Consider the following 23,349-nt stretch of genomic DNA (forward strand, 5'->3'; position numbering starts at 1 on the left):
AGAAACAAAAAACCTCAAACCCTGAAAAACAGTCAAAGTCAAGGGTTTAGAAAAGAAAGACATTTACAGGTTATGACTCCAAACCTGCAAATACTTGCATATGAGGTAATTTAAGTTTAATTGAGGTATGTCGATTAACTTCAGGTGAGCTTACTAGGTTTTATCTGGAATAAAAAACTCAAGTGAACTGCAGGAATTAATAGGACATATTGTTTTAAATCAAAATTACAGGTAATTGAAATGTTCCAATGATCTTCCTAGTAAGGTTAAAAAGAAAAAAGAAAGAAAAAAGTCAATCATAGTGTTTGCAATCCTAACATTTCAACACTGCACACTCAAGAACAAGCAAACAAAATAAGCTGTAAATCAGGTACAAGCAAAGATGACGACTGATTATTTTCACTGTAAAAGTTGAAGAAACATGCAGAAAAAGAGAAACATATTCTACCCATGCTAACAATGGTGAATAGCATAAATAATGCGGGAAACACTTAAAAATATCTAGCTTTTAATGTTACCTAAATTCAGTTCCATGTGCCTGGGTGCTTTTACTAACTCATCAACAGAACAGACACCAAGATCACCAGCTAGTAGCTCCTGCTCATGTTCACACGGGCACAAGCTGCAACTTATTCACCTTCTAAGGTGGTCCCTTGAGGCCAGGATTGAGGCACATGTCAGGGCCACAGACAAAGGATTTAAATTCTCAGGATTATCAGTCAGGCATCTTCCAAGTGAACTACAGTGCTCATTTTATGAAGTGTCAGAGATATTAGCCCCAATTCAGCAGCTGAAAAGCTATGTTATGATATAATCTTTCCCAAGTTACCCATATGGGAGGCAAGCCATTCTGAATTATACAAAAGTGGTTTGCCTGCAGGGCACCAATTATTTACTACATGTAGCTTCACATCCAGTAGAAGAATATGCATAATTTACTCATCTCCTTGACGTCTTTTGGGTTGGACAGTGTCTAAGAATAGAGATAAGGTAGTGTTCTTATGGGCATTTGCTGGGGGGATTGGAGGGGAAAACTCAACTGAGGAAGGTGGGAACTTCAGCCAAAAGAATACAATAAAGGAACTGGACTTTCAATGGTCTTACAAAATCTATCATGACTGCATTTGGAAAATTCAGAACTACTGCACCAGGCACTGCGCACACATTCTTATAGTGATCTTTACTATTTTCTCTTACTAGTCTCTCTTACTATTTTCTCTGTGCATCTTGCACTGACTGTTGTGCCTACCTTGCTCCTTTCCCCACTATTGCCTCCCCTTGCCCCCCATAGGCTTATACTCTTTTCAGCACAGGCAGTCTCTCCCTACAGGGTGACCGATACAACAGGTGGACAAACAGCCTGTAGCAAGAGTAGCAATCTTAATTTTAAGAGAGGGGAAATGACAAACAGAGAATACAAAAGGCAGAAAAATAACAGTTTATGAGCAATATCTAACCACAGAACTACTCAGATGCCAAAAGAGGACAGAGAGGGATTGAAACAAAAAGCACACAAGGAATCCTCAACACAGAGGACAAGATTCAAATGAAAGAGTAGCTTGGACAAACATCACAGGAAACATGGATGCTAGGGAACAGTCCTGCACTGACATGCAGCAGTGAAACAGCCCCCTGTCTTTTAGTAGTAGTTTCTACTTATTTTCAGATTCAAGCAGCCCAGAACTAGAAACCAAAAATGGCAAAGCAATACCAACTACAGAGCTTTTTTTTCTGACAGAGTTCTTTGGACTTCATGAGGAAACATGCTGCACACCTCCTTCAATTTAAAATTTCTGGCAAAAGGCTGGATTCAGGTGGGGTGATGACACAGGAGAGAAATTAAGAAAAAAATAAAAAACCATGCATCACATCAAAGCCTTAATAGGGGAACATGATAGAAAATACCAATCTATTCTCTTTGGTCAGTGCACCACTACTAGGGTTAAATGATTAGACAAGTGCCAAAGATATATGAGCGGAATATTTCCACTGGGGATTACATATCTGAGCATATGAAAAAACACTAAAATATCAAAGAAATCAAAGCATATATAAGCAGAATCTCACTCATCAGCTCCAATGGTGAGATCAAACACCAGAATGGTAAAGTGTGCAAGCGACACCTAGCAGATCTTTCCTAGGTCTCTTTTAGGACATTTTGCAAATGACAGAAAGTAACGTAAGTTCCCCCAGTGAATTGTGAGAAACATAGTATCACCTTCCTTGGCTCTGCTTTTTGGAGAAGGAGCAGACTTCACTGGCTGAGTTCCTAAAATACAGCTCTGAATTTCACTTGCATAGAAGAATACCCACTAAAAAAAGATGTAATTTTCAACAAGTAACAGTTCTCTCACACAAAGTGCCACACACAGGAAAGAATACTCAGTAAAAATTTTTTGCATTAGTCTTGGGAATAGTGCTGTTACCACCATCTTTATGTCCTTCAGCACAAAAACACTGCTAAAACCTGCAGCAAATGATGGTTTCCTATTATCATATCCATTCATGCTTACATAATATCTAAGACATCTCCATTATCTTATGAACTCTATCATCATTATGGCATTTATCATTATTGACTACTGTAGCTGAAGCTGCAAAATGGTTTCAATAACGTTTTCATTCATTCAAAAACTCTTTTCTGTATGTAGGTTTTTCATTGTAAATTCAGTCATGAATATGTATGATTTTCCTTATTCACATGCTGTGTGAGGCTAAGACCTTTGGATGGCTGTGTGCAGACCTAGACAGACTTAAGTGTCAGCAGAGATTAAAGCTAGTCCCCAGCTAATATTCACATTACCCTCTTGCTCCTCTCCAAAGATAGAGACACAGAGAGAAAATTAAACATATTCTAGAGTCTCTAATCCTACCAACACTTTAAGCACTTTATTGTATACTCAGCTTTAGAAAGACAGCTTCTAAAGTTTCCATAGTTACTACAAATAAGAGCATGAGCCTGTTTGTTGTGAAGCTACATAAAAGAAAAGAAATGCAGCAAGCCTGGTAGATTTGACTGGGTAAACTTGTCTAGATTTTTCTAAGATGACATACTGCAGTGTCAAATTAATTAATATTATATACAAGGAAGTGAAAATTAAAATATCTCTTTCATGGTAGAGAGGACATAAAAAAGAAAAGAAACTGAAATTTTAATTTCATTTTGCAGGAGCTTCATTAATGGGCTACATGTGTTTAAGTAATGAAAGCAAACATTTGTACATGTTTATAGTATCTTTTCCAAAATCATTCAGTACACAGAACACTACTGTATGTTATCTTGACTTATACAAACAATAACAAAACTGAACCAATTTGTTCTATGTTCCATGCTTCTGTAAGAAATCTTCATACAGCAGTTTACAATGTAACAACTAACCTCCTCTGGGTCAAAATTTCAATTGGCAGGGAGGGGGAAGAGAGAGAGAAAGGAAGAGAGAAGGAGAAAATTAGCTGGCAGTCTGCCTTAAAGGATGAAATATTTTACTCTCTGGAATCAGCACAACAAACTATTAAATTCTATGCCCCTTGAGTCCTGAGGTAGTTTATCCACTAATTGCAAAGGGAACATTTCACGTTTCTGTTGTTTTATTTCTCATGAATTCTGCCAGAACATGTTGTTAGAATCAAGGCTAGCAATAGCATTTTGTGTGGCTGATTTAGAAGCTGAATGACTGATTTAGAAGTTTAGTACGGTATAAAAATACAAACGCATGCTGTCAGGAGTCACTAAACGATATCCTACTGTGATGCATGACTGGAGAGTAGGACCTATAAACCGTTTCCCAAGGAAAGTATTCCATCCTTTTATTCTCATATTAGGAGGTCCAGTTTGGGCCAAAACTTATTGGAAAGTCCACTTTGGGCATCAGAACCTCTATGAATTGTTCTATAAAACAATTTGAAATCTATGGAGGAAAAATAGTAGGCATAATAGTTACAGTCATTACTGAGATTTGACTCTGACTAGGCAGATATACAACAATGCATAAGTAATGTTGAAAGTAAATTGGCTTGAAAAAGGCAAGTAGTAAGTTTTAAAAAGTTCTGTATTAACTGCTGTAGGATACTGAAGAAGAATGACAAGACGACTGAAATGTGTACATAGTTTTTCTTAAGTCCTTTTTGTATTTATTAATCCTGAGGGATTTCTAAATATAATATCCTTGGTGGAGAACTCGTCTCATTACAAGCCTTACACACCACTTTTTTTAGTTAGACAGCCTGCACTGCAGTTGATTTTCTATAATTAAATGATTACTTATGAAACTCTCTTCCTTCAGTGCCATTTTGCCTAATGAGTAAGAGAGGATATCACTTGTCTAATTCCATTACCTCATTCAAAGCAGATTTTTGACTATTTAAATATTAACTTAATTTTAACCAATTATAGGAAGAGATACAAACATCTTATCAAGAAAGACAATGAAAACACTTTGGAATCCTAACCAAATGGGCTGTTTATGTAACAGCTAGAGCAGTTCAACTTCTATAAGAGCTTGTCTGGAACATGTCTATAGGGCTAGAAACCAAAGATAATTAAAATACAGTTCTTGCTAATTATATTTCTTTCCAGTCTTCAACACATAATCCAATTCTCACTAAATGTTCTACTGGCAAGAATGAAATACTAAAGCATCACATTAAAAGAATCACTTCCACTTACAGACCTGACTGGACCACACTGAAAAGAAATAAATGCTTTTCCCTTCAAGTCTTTCAGTCCTTTTAAGTACTTGTGTATCACAGCAACTTGAAGATAATTCTTCTCACCATTAAAAGAGGTCTCTAGACAGCTACTGGCACTCTTAGTCACAGTTTGGATCAATGGGCCGTGATTGACCACACGTAGTAGACATTCAGCATTTTGGTCCCTCACTGCCAGCCAAATTGCTTACAAAGAGCTGCAAGTTACCCATTTCTTCCTATCGGGGATTAGTAGTTTTATGAAGTCCTAGAAGCTGTGTAAGATTATGGCAATTCCTTCCAACTCCTCCTTTACCTTTGTACTTAATTTTCATGTCTGTTTAAGACCTTACCAAGAAAGTAAGCCCAAAGAACACAAAGAACTAAGGATATCATCTTAATTTTTATTTACTTATTTTAAAGAAGCTCATTCATATTTTTAGGATAAATGATATGGATTTGTTTATTCCTGACATTAAATTGTCAGCATCAGAAAACTTGAGGAATTCAACCTATTCAAACTTAAAATATTATGTCTAGAATTTGCAATAAAAAGGCCTAAAATATTTTGGTTGCTTGTATTTTTATTTAGCACATTGCACAGCAGATATCATCATCAATGACTGCAATCACCACCTTCTGGGTTTAAAAGCTTGAAACAGACAGCGCCCTATCAGCTGGGAATGGTCCTTCTGTCCCCTGCTTGACCTGACTGCTGCAGAGCCAACTTAGCACAACTCACCTAATCTAGAGACCTCCAAGCTGGAGAAGCTCCACTGGAGGCTGGAGGTGCAATCTATTCCTGATCACAGCCTCTATGGAGGGCATTTGTAATGCTGTGGAACAGAAAGGAGAGGTTCATTTCTACCACAGGTAACTCTCACCTGCTCTAAGAGATCAGCAGGATGTTTGGGCCATCCACCTCCAAACAAGCTTCAAGCTCCACCGCTATGTGGCAGCAAAACTTCATTAGAAATGCACGATTAGGCACCTGCAGCAAGCAGGCAGCCCTTTCGGACTCTAGGACAGAAAGATTAGGGTGGGCTGCTGGTGCTTATTGCAAGCATTCCACATACCAATCTGCCTCCACAAAATATTTCAGTAAGGACAAAAATGCCTATCCCCAAAAACCTGAACTGGGGTTTACAGGTAAGATTATGCTCAGCAGAATAGGCCTGTTTTGCCGGAGCAAGGTTTCAAGTGATATTATTTCAGAATAGGCAAATGGAGAAAACTATTCTGTTTGAAGTAATCAGAAATCAATCCTATACTAAGCAACATTCTCAGTAATTCACAGCCTACAGAAATAAAAAAGCATCTGTAGCAGAAAACAACTGTACACTGAATATTCTTCCAGTTCCCCAAGGCTTCACTAACCTCCCACACTTATCTCTCTACCAGCTAAACACATTCTTTCTAGCTACCTATACTTATGCCAGCTTCCTAACTTCCCATCTATTCAGTTAGCTTTAATGATGGATCCATTTCTTAAAAATGGCCTTGCGGTACACAGGTTCCCCTAAAATTGGCCTAATATTCTATATAATAGAATAGATAAGTATGTTATATCTCATGTATAATTTTCAATGAATTTTCTTCCACTTAACCATCTGTCACCAACAAATATACTTTAAAACCAGAATGGACAAAGGCACTTCTTTTGTCCAACAGTTCTGCACATCATACAGACCACTTAAGTTCAACAGTGACTCTTGAATCAAGTCTGTCAATTCTGTTTCATGCACAGGATATTTTTCTGTCTTTTTCTGAAAGGCATCCAGTCTTGACTGGAAGATGTCACTGTGTCCCTGGGTAAACTGTTCCAGTTCATTACAGCCTGTGACTTGCTTCTACTTTAAATTTGTTTAGCATTTGTTTCCAACCACTGATTTTTATTATAGATAGATTAAGAAAAGAAATTTCACAGACCAAGATCAAGGCACCTAGTAAGAGTCTTTTACGTGAACAAAACAGCGAAATTGAGGCAGGTACACCAAACTTTGCATAATTCTTGTACCTCTTCCCTCCATTTGAACTTTTAAGGATGCCCTTTGAAGCACAGATACAAGAATTTCATACCACAGTCCACCAAAATTTGCTATTATTGCTGACTACAGATGCAATACCCAGTTGCCTGCTCCTTCTGGCTCTTCCCCAGTAGTCTAGAAGAAAATAAAACCAAAACCTCACAACATTCAGTTGCCCTCTCATTCCTAGCTACACTCCTGCAACTAGAGTCCAGGCTCTTCAGATCATTCAAAAGTACTTTTTCAGCATTGCTCAGTTCTGACATGCAGACCCAAATCATAAGGTCCATTTTAGTTCCAAGGCTTGACTGTATTTTAACTACATACAGCTCACTTCAGTGATCTCCAGCTACATGATACCCAATGTTCATTAAAGTGCTATTTATTACTCCACCAATTTTGGTTACCGAGACATTTTTACCTAGAGCAATTTTGGGATTTTTTCCCCAAATCACTAGTTTTTCTGGGTTAACAGATCACACAAGGCATCACTGAACATAATTATATATCCAGGCTGCTATTAGTTTTTAATGTCTGCCAGCTAAACAACGTTTAATCCATATTCTGTGTGCCTCCTTTCGTGCTCTGTGGGATTCAAAAGCAGTCAATACCAACATACCTTTCCATACTGAAAAATTAAACACAATATTTCTGTCCAGTCCAGTACTCTAGAGCTACTCAAGCCACAGTACTGGTTTAGCTTTGTCAGGCTATTTTTATAATAATGCCCGTTATGCCAAAGCTTACAAAACTTAAAAAAAATTAAGCCATAACCTCTAGTTTACTTTTTCCTATACTCAAACTTGTAATACTAGCTTAAAACCATGAATATGACACATTCATTTTTGCTGCTTAGGCTGCCAATTTTTTTTAAATTATGACTTATGACTATGCAGGCATTTTATTGATTCAGGGTCTCTGAAAAACGTATGTGGTGTAATCCCTGCTTCTGCTGCTTTGAGTACTTTCCAGTATCATTTTATGACAAATAATCAAAACAATGAAGGTAAATGGAACTCCCATTCTAGTCTCATTGACACCAGATAACGTCTCTCAGTGTGTGTCCAACAATAACAACAGTTAAACAAATGGGTGTTTTGAAATGTGCAACTAAAAATATAACCAACTACATTTTTTTCCCTGTGTTTTGCAAAATAACCATTAGTTACAGTTATATCTGCTAGAATTTCAGTGAATGTTTGCATCTCCTTGAGGAGATCTGAGATCGTTAAGAAACAAGAACAAATTAATTTGGCCAGTGGAATGGACAGCAAATATACCCTTAGTGAGGTAGGAAGGCAAGGTCAGGTTTTGGAAAACATTAAGGAAATAGAAAGAATAAAATCTAGACAAAGATCTGAGGGAGAGAGAGAAAAAGATCTAATGATCAGGAAGTAGCTACATAGGACAATACGCTCACTAGCTGAAGTTACAGACTGTTTTAGTAATAATAGTGACCAAAAATGGGACAACAGGAAAATTTTTGAATAAAGATATGATGCAGAGCACTGGCCATATTCTTGGGAGGCATGCAAGAAACCATGTCAAGAAGACAGACTGAAATATGATAAGGTGGTTGTAGAAGGCATTCTATTCTCAACAATATTTTTGAACCACTCCTAGCTTTATTTAAAAAAACCTAAAACCTTTAGGTTTCAAATTTCTAGTGCTTTGTCTCAGCCCAGAGGGGAATTTTTTAAAAGAAAGTCTACAGAAAAATCAAGCAAGCTGTTATAAAAGCAGTGAAATACTATATTTTCTCTGTTTCTTTTTTCAGTGTGCCTGGTAACTGAAGATCCACTTTCTTTCAAAAATTCAAGCCTGTCATGGATGTAAGTCCACCAACAGGATTAGGGCAGAGGACAAATATAACAATATTTGGTTTAGAAACAGTTATTAACGTTAATTCTTTACTTTTACATGCACGAGTTAGTGTCTACAGACATTAATCTTCTCAAGGGATTAAAATATTATAATGTAACATTTGTAAGAGCCTTCTTGTAGTTTGTATACCTTTGTTACGTTCTCCAGCTCTGTCCAGGTGAGACCCTGTACATCACATGCCTTCATTAATGATGACAGTTGTCACTTGCAGGAACTGGGTAGGAGTGGTACTGAAGAACAGACTTCCAATTTACGTCTAAATCTGTTTTAGTATTTTATATATTCTCAACAAAATTAATACTTTTTGTCCAGTGAGCTTTCAATTTAAGCATTTTTCTCATCCTGCAGGTGCACTGAATAAAGTGCATCCTGAAATTAAGGAATCAGTAACCTGAAATATGCCACTAGGGATTATAGCTTTGTTAAATATCCAAACACGAAATTAATGTGTGGTCAATTATGGCATAAAAATCTCTAAAAAAATAATTCTAAGGATTTAGACATTTCCTCCAGAGTGGAGCCAAGGACCTACTGTGTTTGGGAATTATGAGCTAATTAAAATTCATAGCAGAGCATCAATTTGATTTACTGAAAAAGTATGCTAAAGTACGCAGTGCTCTAAAGAACCTGATTAAGTCATACTACGTATAAATTGCAGCTGGAAATTAAATGCCAGAACTCTAACTCTCAATTTTCCTCCCCAATCAACAAGCGGGGGGGGGAGAGAGAGAGTGTGAGAGAGAAAACTTTCATTTCCCACAGAATCTGTTTCAGTGCTGCAAACCGCTCCTGTGGTCTTAGTCTTTTTCATAAGAAAGAGGACCATTTTTGACATCGAGATTGTCAGGTAACAGCATGGGTTACTGATATCACTAGTAGATGGAGAACATCTAATATGAAAACCTTAAGTTTTTGTTCTCATTCTAAAGTAGGTATTTTCCCATAACAAAATAAACATTTCGTAACTGCAATCTTAGAGTTAGAATTTAAATCTACCAAATACCATGCTTAACGCTGATGTGGTAGTTTTATTCTTGGTTCTTCTGTCACCTTGTTAGGTGAGTCCTACTCCAAAGAGTTTCAACATAGAGAGAAGACAAACAATGGGTTAAGTCATGGAAGTTGTATTATTCCAGCTATTCAGATCAGAAGACAGAGTCCAGAATGATTTAAAATGGGATTAGGTCACATGAATACCTCCTATTCCCTTCAGCAGGGACCATGCACCTAGATCCTCACTCTTCAGAGCTTTACAATAATGCCACTCTGGGTACCTTATTTAATACCCTATAGACAAATCCTGCTTAGACTGGAAAGTCCTCTTTAGTCCACTAATATTTCAGTAAGATCAAGACCAGCTACTTGCAATACTTCCTTCATGAGTGTAAAGACTCCCTCACATACAGTGAGAATAGACATGGGGAGGCCGAAGACCTTCCCAACTAAAAATAAAAATAAAAGCAGTATTTGGGAATAGCTGTGTTTTTCCCCTTTCGCTCTCAGAAATAACAAGAGGGTTGAAACCTCTTGGGAACCATTTAGGAAACTGGCCCACTACTGCAGCTAAAGAAATCCTTATCATACAACACTGAGGGACTCCCTTGTGAGCCACACAGATACTATAGGCTCCAATACTATCTAACAAATTATACCTACATAGAACTCACAGAAAACTTGCAGCAGCAAGATAGGATTTGGTCTGCTGAACAAGGTGAAAGAAATAAGCCCCTGTCAGAGGCTCAAAGAATACTGCTCAAAGGATAAGCATGTTTGTGCCTCTTCTAGCACTTAGCTTGACCAGTTCATCTGACTATAATTGTAAGATGCACAAATTTTAGCATAGCTCCTTCTCTGTGTAAATACCATAAACCAGAAAGCTTCCAGACTTTATAGGCTCTTAAAGAAAAATGCTCAGCATGTAAGAATTGATTCGGACTACTATGAACACACAGTGATATCTTCTTACTTGACCATTTTTATTTTTCATAAAAAACTCAGCTGCTATTTTGTGTTGTCATCTTTGGCGCTATGAGCCTAAAGGCACAGGCAAATAAATTCTTGGTCCTCACGTGTGCTGGCAAGTCCCATTCTTTCACTGCCAGCCTGTAGGTCCCCAAACACTTCTGTATCACTAAAAACTTAGTATCTACCTTTTTGTTAAAGTCATAGGGCCAATCAGCACTGGTTTAGAGAAAATAAGGTTCTAATAGCGCTCTGTGTCTGAGAATAAGGGTAAAAGCAACAAAACCTCTGATAATGCAAAACTGTAGCACTCTACCAATTAATACACTTCTATTTAGCCCAGGCAGACTTCAAGACTTGCTCACAGAGCAAGGCAAACCTCGATGGGATGAGGAAAAGGCCAATTTCTTCCAAGTGGGCATCTTGACTGTGCATGGAGAGGTCACTACTGTTTTCATCAATCTAAGTCCTTTGCACTGATCATATCCATTGAAACAATATTATTTCATGCATGCTTATGAAACTACAAAAATCAAATGATTCACCTAAAACTGCTAAATGCACTGGTAGTGCCTAAAGCGAGCTTTCCAAAGAAAGGCATTCATTACTGATATAACATTATTCTGTCTTTCCTTGCTAACATACAAAAGAGCTAGTGCCACATTTAACGTGAAATAGCTCAACTCAATAGCTCAGTGTGATGGTTTACTCTAAAAGGTGAAATCATACTCCTATTTTTGCTTTCTACTGGCTTCTATTCAGCTGTGAGGCTTTTTCACAGTATGTGGCCTCTTTTAGGTTGCACTCTGTAACTTAGAAATAAAATGTCTGTCAGTTACCCCAAAAGTCTTTCCTGGCATCTCACAAAAACAAGCTGCCATTGTTGTTGACCATAGCAACTTGATTTCTTCTAGCTTTAGCCAGGAGTTTCATGAACCACAATTATACTTGCTGCTGCCATGAAGTCAAAAGTATTTTCAATCTACCTCTTAGATGACTTTCAGACTGAATATAATGGAAGAAGTCTAGGGAAGGAGTATCTGAAAATTAACTTATATTTTCTATGCTTTTATCCATTATTCTCACTAAAGATTCTATGTGCACAGATCCACAACAACTATAGGCTTCCCTTTTGCTAATGCTGCCAACATTAGCAGAGGAGGGAGGAGGGAGGAGGGAGGAGGGAGGAGGGAGGAGGGAGGAGGGAAAGAAAAAAAAGGAGCAGATCTTTGTGGGCTGCTCATTAGCCTAAAGGTTAGGAAAGAGCAAAAAAACACAACAACCCCCCCCCCCCCCACAAAAACTCAGCAACTTACAAAGAATGCCAAAATTAGTTAAGGCAAATTGAAAACTCTTCAATAATAAACATGCCTGTTTACATACAGTCTTGCATAAGCACCTTTTTTGTACGATTAGGGTCAGCAGTTTTTTGATCAGAGTGGCCTTATGGGCTGGCCTCCCTCCTTACATTCGCCTTAAGCAAGTGGTAACTGAAAAGTCAGAAATGATGCTGGAAGGAGTGGTAAGAGCTTAGGAAGAGGTAAAAGACATGTATGAAAAGAAAGGCTCTTGTCAGATACTATAGCCTGTCAGAAATGAGGAAGATGGTGTCTCAGGGAGCAGAATAAAAGACATTTTCTTGTAGGACCCCCTTCCTAACCAAATATCCTGAAAAGTAGAATCTGAAGTAAATTTCTACTGGTATTTCCCACACGGGTATCTCCAACCCACTCTGCTGTTCAGTGTCAGGTTTTATTTATTTAGTTTTTAAACACAGGTAACATGAATAAAGCACAATGCTCCTGACTCTTCACAAGTAGAATAACAGACTGAGTTTTCAAAAACAAAAAGCTACTTCATGAAAGAATGGAAAAGTAGGCTTTCATACTACCTCTCCTTAATCTAAAGGTAAACAAGTTCACTTGCATTTTGAAACATCTTTTTCTTTTCTTCTTCTTTTGGATTCCCAGCCACAGTTATGATTAGGATGCAGTGAATCCAAGATGGAACATTTACAGGGTATCGAAAAAATTAAAGTGGCATTCAACCCTTCTTTGAAGTTTAACTCTTCAGACCACAAGACCTATAATGAACCATATCTCCCCAGTCCCTCTCCATTTACCTTTTCCCCTGTGTTAAAAGCCTGACAGGTAACAGTTGAAAATGTTATCTATCAGCATTACTGCATTAAATTTACTTGGAACCATGCAAACTTTTATTAGTTGAAAATTTAATATATAGATTCAAAGAATCTTTGCAAGAGGTATGGAAAGTTTGTATTATAACTATCCACAGTCAACTTCATGACTGCTACTAATGAGGTTTTTCATTTGTTTTTTTTAACCTGTGAACATTCCTGATGGAAAAACTACTATCAGTTAGTATAACTTTTAAAGATACAAGTCTGTTCAAGATGTAATTACACAACACAACAGTTCTCCCAAACTGGACACCAAAAGATGAATACAAACTCAAGAAGCTAAAGTAATGCAAACATTTCAGTTGAATTTCAGCTCGCAAGCTTATAAGAGATGAACCTCCTGATATCTCTATGCACATTACAAAACTGTTCAAGCTCTCAAAGGATGCAATTTTAAGGTAATGACAAGTTTACAAAGAGGAATTTATTTAGAAAATCTAAGAGCAGACCTGTCTCCTCTTTCAATATGTTTCCATATGTTATCCATAAAATTTATCAAAAGACCTCTCCTCTCTAGAAGGTAATAAAGAATTTTTAATATCTAACATGACAGTCCGGCTTCTAATGAATTGCATACTTCAGGGAAAAATAATTTTTAATTTTATTTCCCCCAGAAAAAGTTATATCACTTACCACAACAATTATATTTTCCTTTGGAAAATTTTGTATGTGGAAGTTGGAGGCAGAACTCAGCTACTGAAATTTGGAAAATAGCTATATTAACTCTCTTTTAAGCAGAAAGCACAATGAAATCCTAACTATAGGGCTCTTACGGATGTCTCCAAAATAGATAAACCCCAAATGAAAATGTGCATCTACCAAGTGTCTAGTAGGAAATCTAAGAAGTTCTTATATAAAAGGAATATGGTTGGAACTCTTCCAGTCAGCTTTCTCCAACGAGAAATCTGAGAAACACAGCCCTAATCTGCAAAAACAGGCACTAGAAATCAGAACGAAAAGAGAAATTTCTGGACATGACTTCCTGAAGGAATCCTTGGTGAAGGGTTACACCAAGCTTTCCCTTGCAGCATTCTACATCATCCTGGCAAACCTCAGTACCACTGCATGATCCTAGTTGAATTTCAGCAACTCCCTCTCAACATCTATCTCAAGAGCTGCCTACACACTTCCTATTAATTAATCCTTCTTGAAAAGAGAAAGCAGACAAAATGTGTTCACTATGAATCACAAAGTTACAATGTGGGCAATTTTAGGATGTTTTAATTCTAAGTAAGTAGCCTTTCTAGTCTCAGTAAGAGTTTTGTTCTGTTTTAAAAGCATCACAAAACAGACTTGTTCCACACTGAAACTGGGTGCACAGAAGGAGGAAGGAAACAATCAAATCTCTTCACAGAAATCTTACGCAATGGAGTTGGGCACCTACATGCTACTGAGGAGTTAAGTTGTGGTGCCTGGAAGCAGCAGAATGTGCTACCAAACAGATAAAACTAGAGACTGATACAAACTTCAACTCCTCTTCTTGCTTCCCAGGGTGAGACATGCTGAGAACGCAACAGATGAGGAATGTTAGAGGCAGGAGGGAAACAGAGGAGTATTCATTTCATGCAGCAGGATAGTGCTAGGAATAGCTCTAGGCCAAAATGATAAATACAGTAGCCAGAAAATGTGCTCCAAAAGCTGACACAGCGCAGCTTGTCACAGCAGGCTAGTCCACACACTTCCCAAATGCTACAGTATCAGCTATCTGAAAAAGTAAGCTATGTATTAGTGATGAAAGCTCATATTAAGAAGTCTCATTATATTTAGTAAGTCTTTAAAACCAAGTAAGTGATGTTTTATCTTCTGGTAAGAAGTTTATAATTCAGCCATAAAATGTCAGCTTGTATCAAAAAGTGTAAGAAGTTTCACAATTGCCTAAAGAGCAGTAAAGCCTCCCATGGTATTTTATTTTCATTTCTTTCAGCATTGTAAATTACCCTTTGAAGGCCTCAAACTTCATCCCCTTTTATTAACTGCTAAAATGAAGGATTATTCCTTAAAAAAGATTCTAAAAGTTGTTGCACAGCTGCACTTTACAGCAAAGGAACAGTAACTCAGGGCAAAACTCCATTCTAGGTTTTCTCAGGGCCCCTCTTCCACTTGGGGAAAGATAAACTTCCCCTGCCCTTTCCACTGCATCTGGCAGTGCCCCTTACCAGAAACAGGTCATGCTACTTGGTGCACTGCTACTTGGTGCACTGTCAAGAAACATGCCATTAGGATTCAAACTATATGTACAGTGAAGAAAGAAGAAACCTTACGTGTAAAGTAACAAAGTGAGGAACTCAGAGAACACTTAACACTCCTGATACTCCTTCATCCAGCTTTTTAAGATCTTGTTACCACTTGTCCCTAAATTAATCCATTCTTTAATGTTACACATATGTAGATGATGTACTACAGCATGCAAATGTGAGAACATGCAACATTTTCACAACTGTCTTATTTTTATGATACTTGTTAAAAAGTGAGCTTTTATTTTCAATTTAATAAAAAAAAAATATCAGTTTTGTGTGTTCAGTATAAGCAAGCTGACATTACTCTAGATGGGAATGGCATTTGATTTCCAGATGTACTTCTAAGAACCTTAAAAGGAGTTAAAGATCAGCTGACAGTAAGTAATAATTCACCCAATGCAGTTCAGGAAGAGATAAGATTTTAAAAAAAAGACTATTTAACTATTTATCTGCAATTTAAAATTATTTTCTTTTAACAACAATCTTTCTTAAGAAAGCCACTGCTCTTAAACTCCAGGAAAAAGTATAAAATATGAAACATTATTTATTTTAAAATCTCTCCAATATTTCAACAACCTGCATCAATTCACTCACTCATACACATTTTCATTATAGGTTGCCAGCCATGTCTCTATGTTTAGGATAAGTTTTCCACAGTCTGATTTAGTAAGTGTATAGAATTGATGGGCTACTTATTTCAGTCTGCTGAATAAATACCAGTTGAAGTGAAAGCTCTACGATCTAATACAATGACCAAACATAGTCTTAATTCAGATTTCAATCACAGTTAGCTCTCTGAATTGAGATTTGTAAAACAGTAGTTTGTATTATCTTAGGAAACAGAATACAACTACAGTTCAACTCATTTAGCATCCAGTTCATGAAAGCATCTTCACTAACTTCTGAACAAAGAAGTCACTTCTGACTCACTCACTTCTGAACAAAGTATTTAAAAACAAGCTAGAAATTCCTGAGGCCAGTTGGACTTAGGTACCAAGTGAAAGCAATGCTGACATACATATATTCAACTCCCCCACCTTTTCTAATGAGTCATATTCAATATTCAATAGATTAGGACTCTTTTGTAAAGGATACAAGGATTGTTGTCATCAATGCTGCAGTTGTCCAGGATCAAGGGAATGCCATCTAACTGACAAACCTAAATAAAAAGAAAAGCTTAATTTAATAGAAATCTCAACAATACTGATGTTTCGTGCAAGAAATACTAAAAAAATTTAACAGAGATGTTTGTTTTGTTAAAGTATTAAAGATCTGTTAAAATGAATTGCAGAGTAAAGCTGGTATTTTCAGCAGTAAGAATCGCAAAATATTAATACAAGCAGACATTAATTTCACATTCCTCCTTCTAGTATGTGTGAATTAGGTATTTTCTATTAAAGTTCTGTCATGTGCTTCTCACAACGAGCCAGAAAAGCTATACTTACTGATAGATAATGTCTTTTTTCTGGAAGAACCACAATCAACTACTGAGTGAAAAAAATACCAGTAAAAGGTTGTAAAATATACACACATACACACACAGCTGCTAGTTGGTGTTTGAGGGTGCCTGTGTCTTCTGTATCTTGTTCTGCAGGCAACCTTCAACAGTGATGTGTTACCTATATGTACCTAGATACAAATCCTTAACTATACCACACAGCAATCACTGATTTTTTCCTTTGATAAGGTCTTCAGTATGTTATTGGAAAACGAGCAAAGGTGAAGTCTGTCATTTTTAATTTTATATATGCACATACCCATATGAACTCACAAATGATAATCTTAATACATACACGTGTGTATGAGATAACAGCATATAATGCTAACGGACTTGTACATACATATACACACACACTCCTAACACCCCAGAACAAGCTGAAGTTAACAATAAATATGTAGCACAGTTATCTTAATAAATGTATATTCCATAAGAAATCAATCTATTTGCTTAAGACACACTGTAGTACGTTACATCACAATGCATATTTATATCTTTAGAAAGTGTGGTACATATTTAAATAAAAACCTGTTCCATATTATCTGTGATTTTTCAACCTTTGTAATATCTTCTTAAAACATAAAGGCATTGGATGCCTTTTGATAATGAAAGTAATGTTATTTTAAAGACCTGAGAGCATTAGCATTAACTGATTATATTCTTAAAGCCATCAAACTATACTTGTTCAAAATCTTGAATTCTTTATTCCTTTAAAATTTAATTTCAAAACACAAGTTGGTAAGAAAGATAGTTTAGACAGAATGCCACTTTAGCATGTAGCTTGATGATGGGATTCTCTCTTCCATCTTTTTTGTCCAAGAAAAGATGTATTTTATGTATCATGTAAAACAACGAATCAAAGTTTACACTGCAGGATGGATCAACTTTCTGAAATGCAAGTGCCATGATAAAAGAAGAAAGGTGGGTATGAGGAGATTTAGATCTGAAAACCAAAACATATTACCAAACAATAAAAAAATGAATTCAGAGACAAATCTGAGTACATCCCTCTTATGAATTCCTTCTTCTTATTGCAGAGTCACAAACTGTAACATGAGAAAGTAACAGTAGCAGAGATGGACATACAGACAAGCAAGGCTTACATTAAAAAAAAACAAAAAACCAATGCTCTTAAGTGCTAATTAGCACATCTGTGCTAACATGCATAACAATACATATACCAAATAGAGTTAATAAAACAAGTTTTAAAATCTACATTCTTTCTACAACATTTTTGTGTGTTTTCCAAAGGTTATGCATCATGTATGATGTCATACTTCAAAGCTTGAACAAACCTTTCAATAATCCAGTTGTTCTGCATGCTTGGAAGACACTGGTTCTTTGATTTTTACTCTGTGGCCAAACTCTGATCCACCTAGAATGTTACCTTTATTTTCCATCAGTGAAACATTGAACAGTACAAATTTATCTAGATTAAGCACTGTCAACTGAAATAAACCATGTGATCTGTTCTGGTTCGATTCAAATGAAACATTCAGTTAGCAGAGTAAGTATGTGGGGCAAGTAAAATTTTAATTAAAACTCACACATGCTTCAAAAAGTTACTGTGGGAATATAATGAGATTCCTTCAAAGTAAGTGGGAACAGAAGCAGCAATCCACAACCTTAATGATAATTTAATGTAATAAACAAGTTGCTAACTACTGCTGTCTTACACACCCACTGGGACTCTCCTCAACAGCATATAATTAAACTGTACATTAATTCGACCAAGTTAGGTCAAGCTTTTGTTACCAGTACCTCAGCTTTAGTACATTACCTGTGACTTATTGCACAGTAAAATACAGTGTCTTGCTGTGTATGCAGGACAACTCTATATACTCCTCAGAGATACCCATGAAGTGAACTCTGAGACCTCAGATTCATGAGCAACCGTTGCTAGAGTAGTTCCAGTATTCAAGTGATTTACTCTGCCCCTGATTTGGAGGTTCTCAGCTCAACAAAGGACCAGCCCAACTGTTCAAGAACTGCCTGCTGATCCACCAAAACTGCATTTCACGATAACCTAAAATTCAGGTCAGTGTATTGCAATACTCCGGGCTGCAGTGAGCCAATTCAGTAATTCCTCTGCACGTAGTTGAAACACTTCTGCTGCTGGAGTTCCTTCGGTAGTGAAAGGAAGGAACCACTATAGCTGTCCCACTTACATGTCAAGCGTCTCTCAAGCCTTCTCACTGCCATTAACCTGAAGAAAGCACAGTTATTCTAAACTCTCACATAAGCAGATTTTGTAAATATCAAGGAACCATGGTCCTAGGCCTCACCCCCTTATACAGGTTTATTGGAGGTTTTGTGAATTTTTCCAAGTATTGGCCTTAAAGTTCCTCCTTTGAAGAGAAATGTCCGAGAAACACACAGCACAGAGTAAGGCTGTGCATCCTCTGCAGGAATGTTCTGCAGTGCTTGGGAGAGGAGTCAATATTATGCAGAGCCTCAAATCTCACCTTTAAATGGAAAAATATCCCGGAAAGAAAACATGTAGTGACTGATATGAGACTGGCTGTAATCTGTCTAGATTTTGAAAGAAAATATAGGCAGAAACTGAGGAAGAGGAGAGATGTGGTCTCTTTCTTGTAAACGTAATTACTTCTATTGGCCTGCATTCAAAAAGACTACTGAACCTATTCTCCATTTACATTATTGACAACATAGCTGACCAATAACAAGGAATTGCACTGGACTGTAAAAACACTAGCTTATTTTATTATGAAAAACTACAATGCTTTATTCTGAACTACACTGAAACATCAAACGATTGCAGCCTACATGTAGATTGCAGGCTAAAATCTTGACCACATGTAAGTTAATTAAAATAAGTTACTTTAAAAAAATAAACTTAAAAACATACAGCTCTGTGCTAGTAATCTCTAGTGCATCTGTCAAGTCAGTACCTAAAATCTTGCCTACCGCTACTGTATCAGAATTTCTGAAATTGTTTTTGAAAAGCAGAAAAAAAACAGCATTCAAAGGCAAGTGTCTCTGTCAATTAAGAAAGATATTTTTTAAAACACAGCTTTATACTACTGTTCCATTTGTTTTTCATACTTTCCTATGAAATATAATGAAGAGCTGTATCACGACAGTAAGAAGTTTAAACATACTACACTTAAAGCAAATGCCTTCCCCACTGAAAAAGGGACTGGTATGTTTCCCCCCGCCCTCCCCCAATACAATTTCTCTTTCTCCATACCTGGAATTTAATAATATATTTCAACTTAAAAGAGACACTAAATGGAACGATTTCAGACCCTGTCCAAGGATGCTACACAAAATTAAACACAAGCTTATGAAACTGACCAAACCGGACCATATCCACCCACTGCTCTCACTGCCCAAGAAAGGGTGTGTTGTGTTTTATTTGGATGATTTAGGACATGTCAGTTCTGAAGAGGAAGCTATGCTTTTTCTCTTGGTAACCAATGAAAAAAACAGACCAATTCTAAAGACTTTGTTACCCTCCAACAATCAAATTTATTGGCCAATATACAGATAAGGTCACTAGCATAGCTATGGATATCTGCCTGAACAAAACCACCTCTGGTTATCCCAGCATTTTCTTATGAAGTTCACAGCAGAGCCCAGAGAAAGTATAAATTAAGCACAGACTATTTCTTAAATCTTTCTATCTAAGAGTAATGGAGCCAAACTCAAGAGTAAGAATGCAAATTCTCTAAGCATGACAGTGCTTGTTGCAGAACAAGAAGTCTTCTGTGTGCATCTAATAAAACACAACTAGCATCTCAGGTCAGGAGACTACACAACAAAAAAAGCCTTGAACAAAGATACTCTCCTCAAAGAATAACTAACATTTGAGTCCTCAGAAGGCATTATCTAGTCAACTTAAAAGAGTAGCGCTATGCTAAAGAACATTTATGTCTTCAGATAATGACAGATTCAACATAATTTGTTCTTCCACCAGAATGCAACTAATTCTCAGTGCCCAATCAATTCAGGAGGCAGAATGAGAAATGCAATCATTTTAGCCACGGAAATATTCCTATTTCAAAGCAGTTTCATTTGCTGTAACTATAGATCAACAAAAGGAAATGTTTTCTCACAGACAGAAGTGGACTACTGATAGTTTGCCTAATCCAAGCTAACACCGTCACTCTTCTTTTCACAGGTTACTGACAAGCAGGTTGACAAACAGCAAGACAAATTTCTGCTTTAAAAATAAATAAATAATAATAATAAAAAATCAGAAACAAGTCAAAAAGCAGGAACAAACAAGAACCATTTATATGGAAAAACTCCAGTTACTACATTCTTTACAAATCACCAGTTTCCTACCAGAGAAAAGTTGTCTCTCAAACAGCAATTAGCTCCAGAGTATTAAATTTCAATTCGCATTACAGAACTTAGAAGAAGAAACGTTTCAGTAAGCAACAGGACTAACAACTTCCAATTTTTATGGACTTGGCTCCTTCACCTCATTCTCTGAAATGCTCCTAGCTCTCTCACTGAGCTAAATGGGTAGAAACACGGAAGCAGCAGCAGCAGCACAGTTCAGAGCTACAGGTGTGCAGATCAGTCGCCAAATGTCAGCCTTGACTTGCAGCAGACCAGGGATTAAGCTGCTACTACCCAACTTCCCTTCCTAGGAGCACCACTTTGGGTTTCTTATTTATCTAGTCACTGATTCTCATAATGCAAAAGTATAAATATAATAATATTTCTGAAATCTCTGTTTCTCTGTCAGATTGGATTGAAACTGGCTAATGGATATAAAAGTTGGGGAGGGAAAGGAAGGGAAAAGGGAAAGAATAACAGACAGCTGGGATGGCATGACCACAAAAAACCTAAAGGGCATATTAAGGTCACAGAAAACAAACCTCTTGACCATATTTTCCTTTTTTGCTTACTGCCCTCAATTCCTAAAATTGTCTCTAAACATACTTCTCAAGAGTTGAATCTTCAAGATATTAACATCCATCCTACATTAAACAATTTAAGCTTTCATTAAGCTTCAGTTAAGCTTTGCACATATTTTCTAAGGAGACTCAACATTTTCTGCCCCCTATAGTGTGGCCTGATGCATAGCCTAACAGACTTCACAGGGGAAATGTATGAAACTTCTGTTTTGAGACAGCAAAGAATTCATTCAGGTATTTTCTGTCCAAACTGATGATTTTGCTAAGTTTCAGAACATCCAAAGAGAATTAGGGGATCAAGACCATCAGGCAAAGGGTTGTGGCTCTGTACTCTACCTGAAGAGTTGGTTACAAGCAGAGTTTCTCAAGGGAACTAACCTAGATCCTATCCTGCTTACTATCTTTATCAGTGACCCGTTATTCAGAGGGACCTAGACAGTCTAGAAGAATGGGCCAACAGGAACCTCATGAAATTCAGTGATGACAAAGACCTGTGTCTGGGATGAACTAACCCCTTACAAAAGATACCAGCTGTGGACTAAGTGGCTGTATAGGAGCTCTGCTGAAGAGGACCCAAGGATCCTGGTGGATAATAAGCAAAAGATAAGCCAGCATGCCCCAGCAGTGATGAAGCCTTACAGCATTCTGAGCTATGTAAACAGCAGCACAGACAGTAGAACGAGGGCATTTCCACCTTGGAGGCTTTCAAGACTTGGTTGGATAAAGTCCTGAGCAACCTGGTCTGAATTCAGCTTTGAGCAGAAGGTTGGACCAGAGAACTCCTGAGACACCTTCCAACCTGAATGACTGTGTGAGCCTAAGACATCTCCATCTCACACTGAAGAAAACGGAAGGGCTAAGACCACGAAAAGAAGCATAAGCCCATTCTGTTCCTCACACTAGTTCAAAACAGGATTCTTTCTACCTTATTATGAATTTTACTTGGTTATAAGGCCGGAAAAAGTTATCAGAAACAATTTTATCAGAATATATAATAAACAAAATCGGTTCTAGAAAAAATATTATTCTTGCCCATTGGTGGCACAACCCTGTGTATTCACTGACCTTTCCTGGCAGAGAGATCTTGACACAATTTGTATTTCAGATGCCAGACTAGTCATAAAAAATATCTTGCACTAAAAAGTGAAGTCTCCCAGGAACACAAAACGAGAGTGAGCTCATAAAGTTAAATATTGAACTATAACAGATAACTGTTGCACAAAAACCTATTTGCCAGGCAACCAACACATGAGAGTAAATAAAAAGGATTTCTCACCTGTCCAAAACAAGAAGACCCACAGCTTTCCTTGAGTAAAAGGCAAGAACTTTGCACAACCCAATATATTGAAGAAATATGTGGGCTGGCTGGGAAGAAAACAAAGGAAAAATGATAAAAGTGAGGTCTAAAAAATCATGATACCTGAAAAAAAGAGTGAGAGCACGAGCAACATGTCTAGCCTAAGGTAGCAAGCTTCCTGGCAAACACTGTAATCTTTAAAAAAAAAATCTTCACAAAAAAAGGAATATTCTATTATCTACATCCAGGTGCATAGGGAAGTAATGGGCTTAAAGGACAGAATATTCATATTACACGTTCAGAAAATATCTTTAACAGTAATGGTAGTCAAGTACTGAAACATGAGTCTCAAAGACTCCTGGAGCAGTCTCCAATACTGGAAGTCTCCACAAATGAATGAGGCATATCTCATCCACAAATACTCTAACCAGTTCTGCTATGGACAAGCAAATGGTTCTTATGACCCTTTGAGTCTCTGCATGATTTTCCCAGACAGTGAATCATACTACACTGAGTCACACCAAAGAAAAGTAATCCACTGAAATGCACCTTTGAGATCCATTATCAGACTTTGGTCCCCATTAAATATATTTCAAGTCTTATTGCTTCTGAATATACCACATGAGGACTACATAAGGAGAAATATAACCTTCAGGCACTGCCACC

At 37.1% G+C, this 23,349-nt stretch overlaps 1 protein-coding gene across 11 annotated transcripts in view; it reads right to left on the reverse strand.

Annotated features, from left to right (window-relative positions):
* ATXN10 (ataxin 10) overlaps nt 1-23,349 on the reverse strand; it is a 108,103-nt gene that overhangs the window by 2,017 nt on the left and 82,737 nt on the right. For 10 of the 11 annotated variants that reach the window (XM_026085044.1, XM_026085038.1, XM_026085043.1 and 7 more), the window contains one exon: nt 16,092-16,155. In XM_026085044.1, the coding sequence (XP_025940829.1) occupies nt 16,092-16,155 (64 nt within the window). Of the gene's footprint in view, nt 1-16,091; nt 16,156-22,662; nt 22,752-23,349 lie in introns of all 11 variants that reach the window. The other variant, XR_003256523.1, reaches the window with a different exon arrangement.

This window comes from Apteryx rowi, unplaced genomic scaffold, assembly GCF_003343035.1.
Source record: "Apteryx rowi isolate R43461 unplaced genomic scaffold, aptRow1 scaffold_659, whole genome shotgun sequence".
Lineage (NCBI taxonomy): Eukaryota > Metazoa > Chordata > Aves > Apterygiformes > Apterygidae > Apteryx > Apteryx rowi.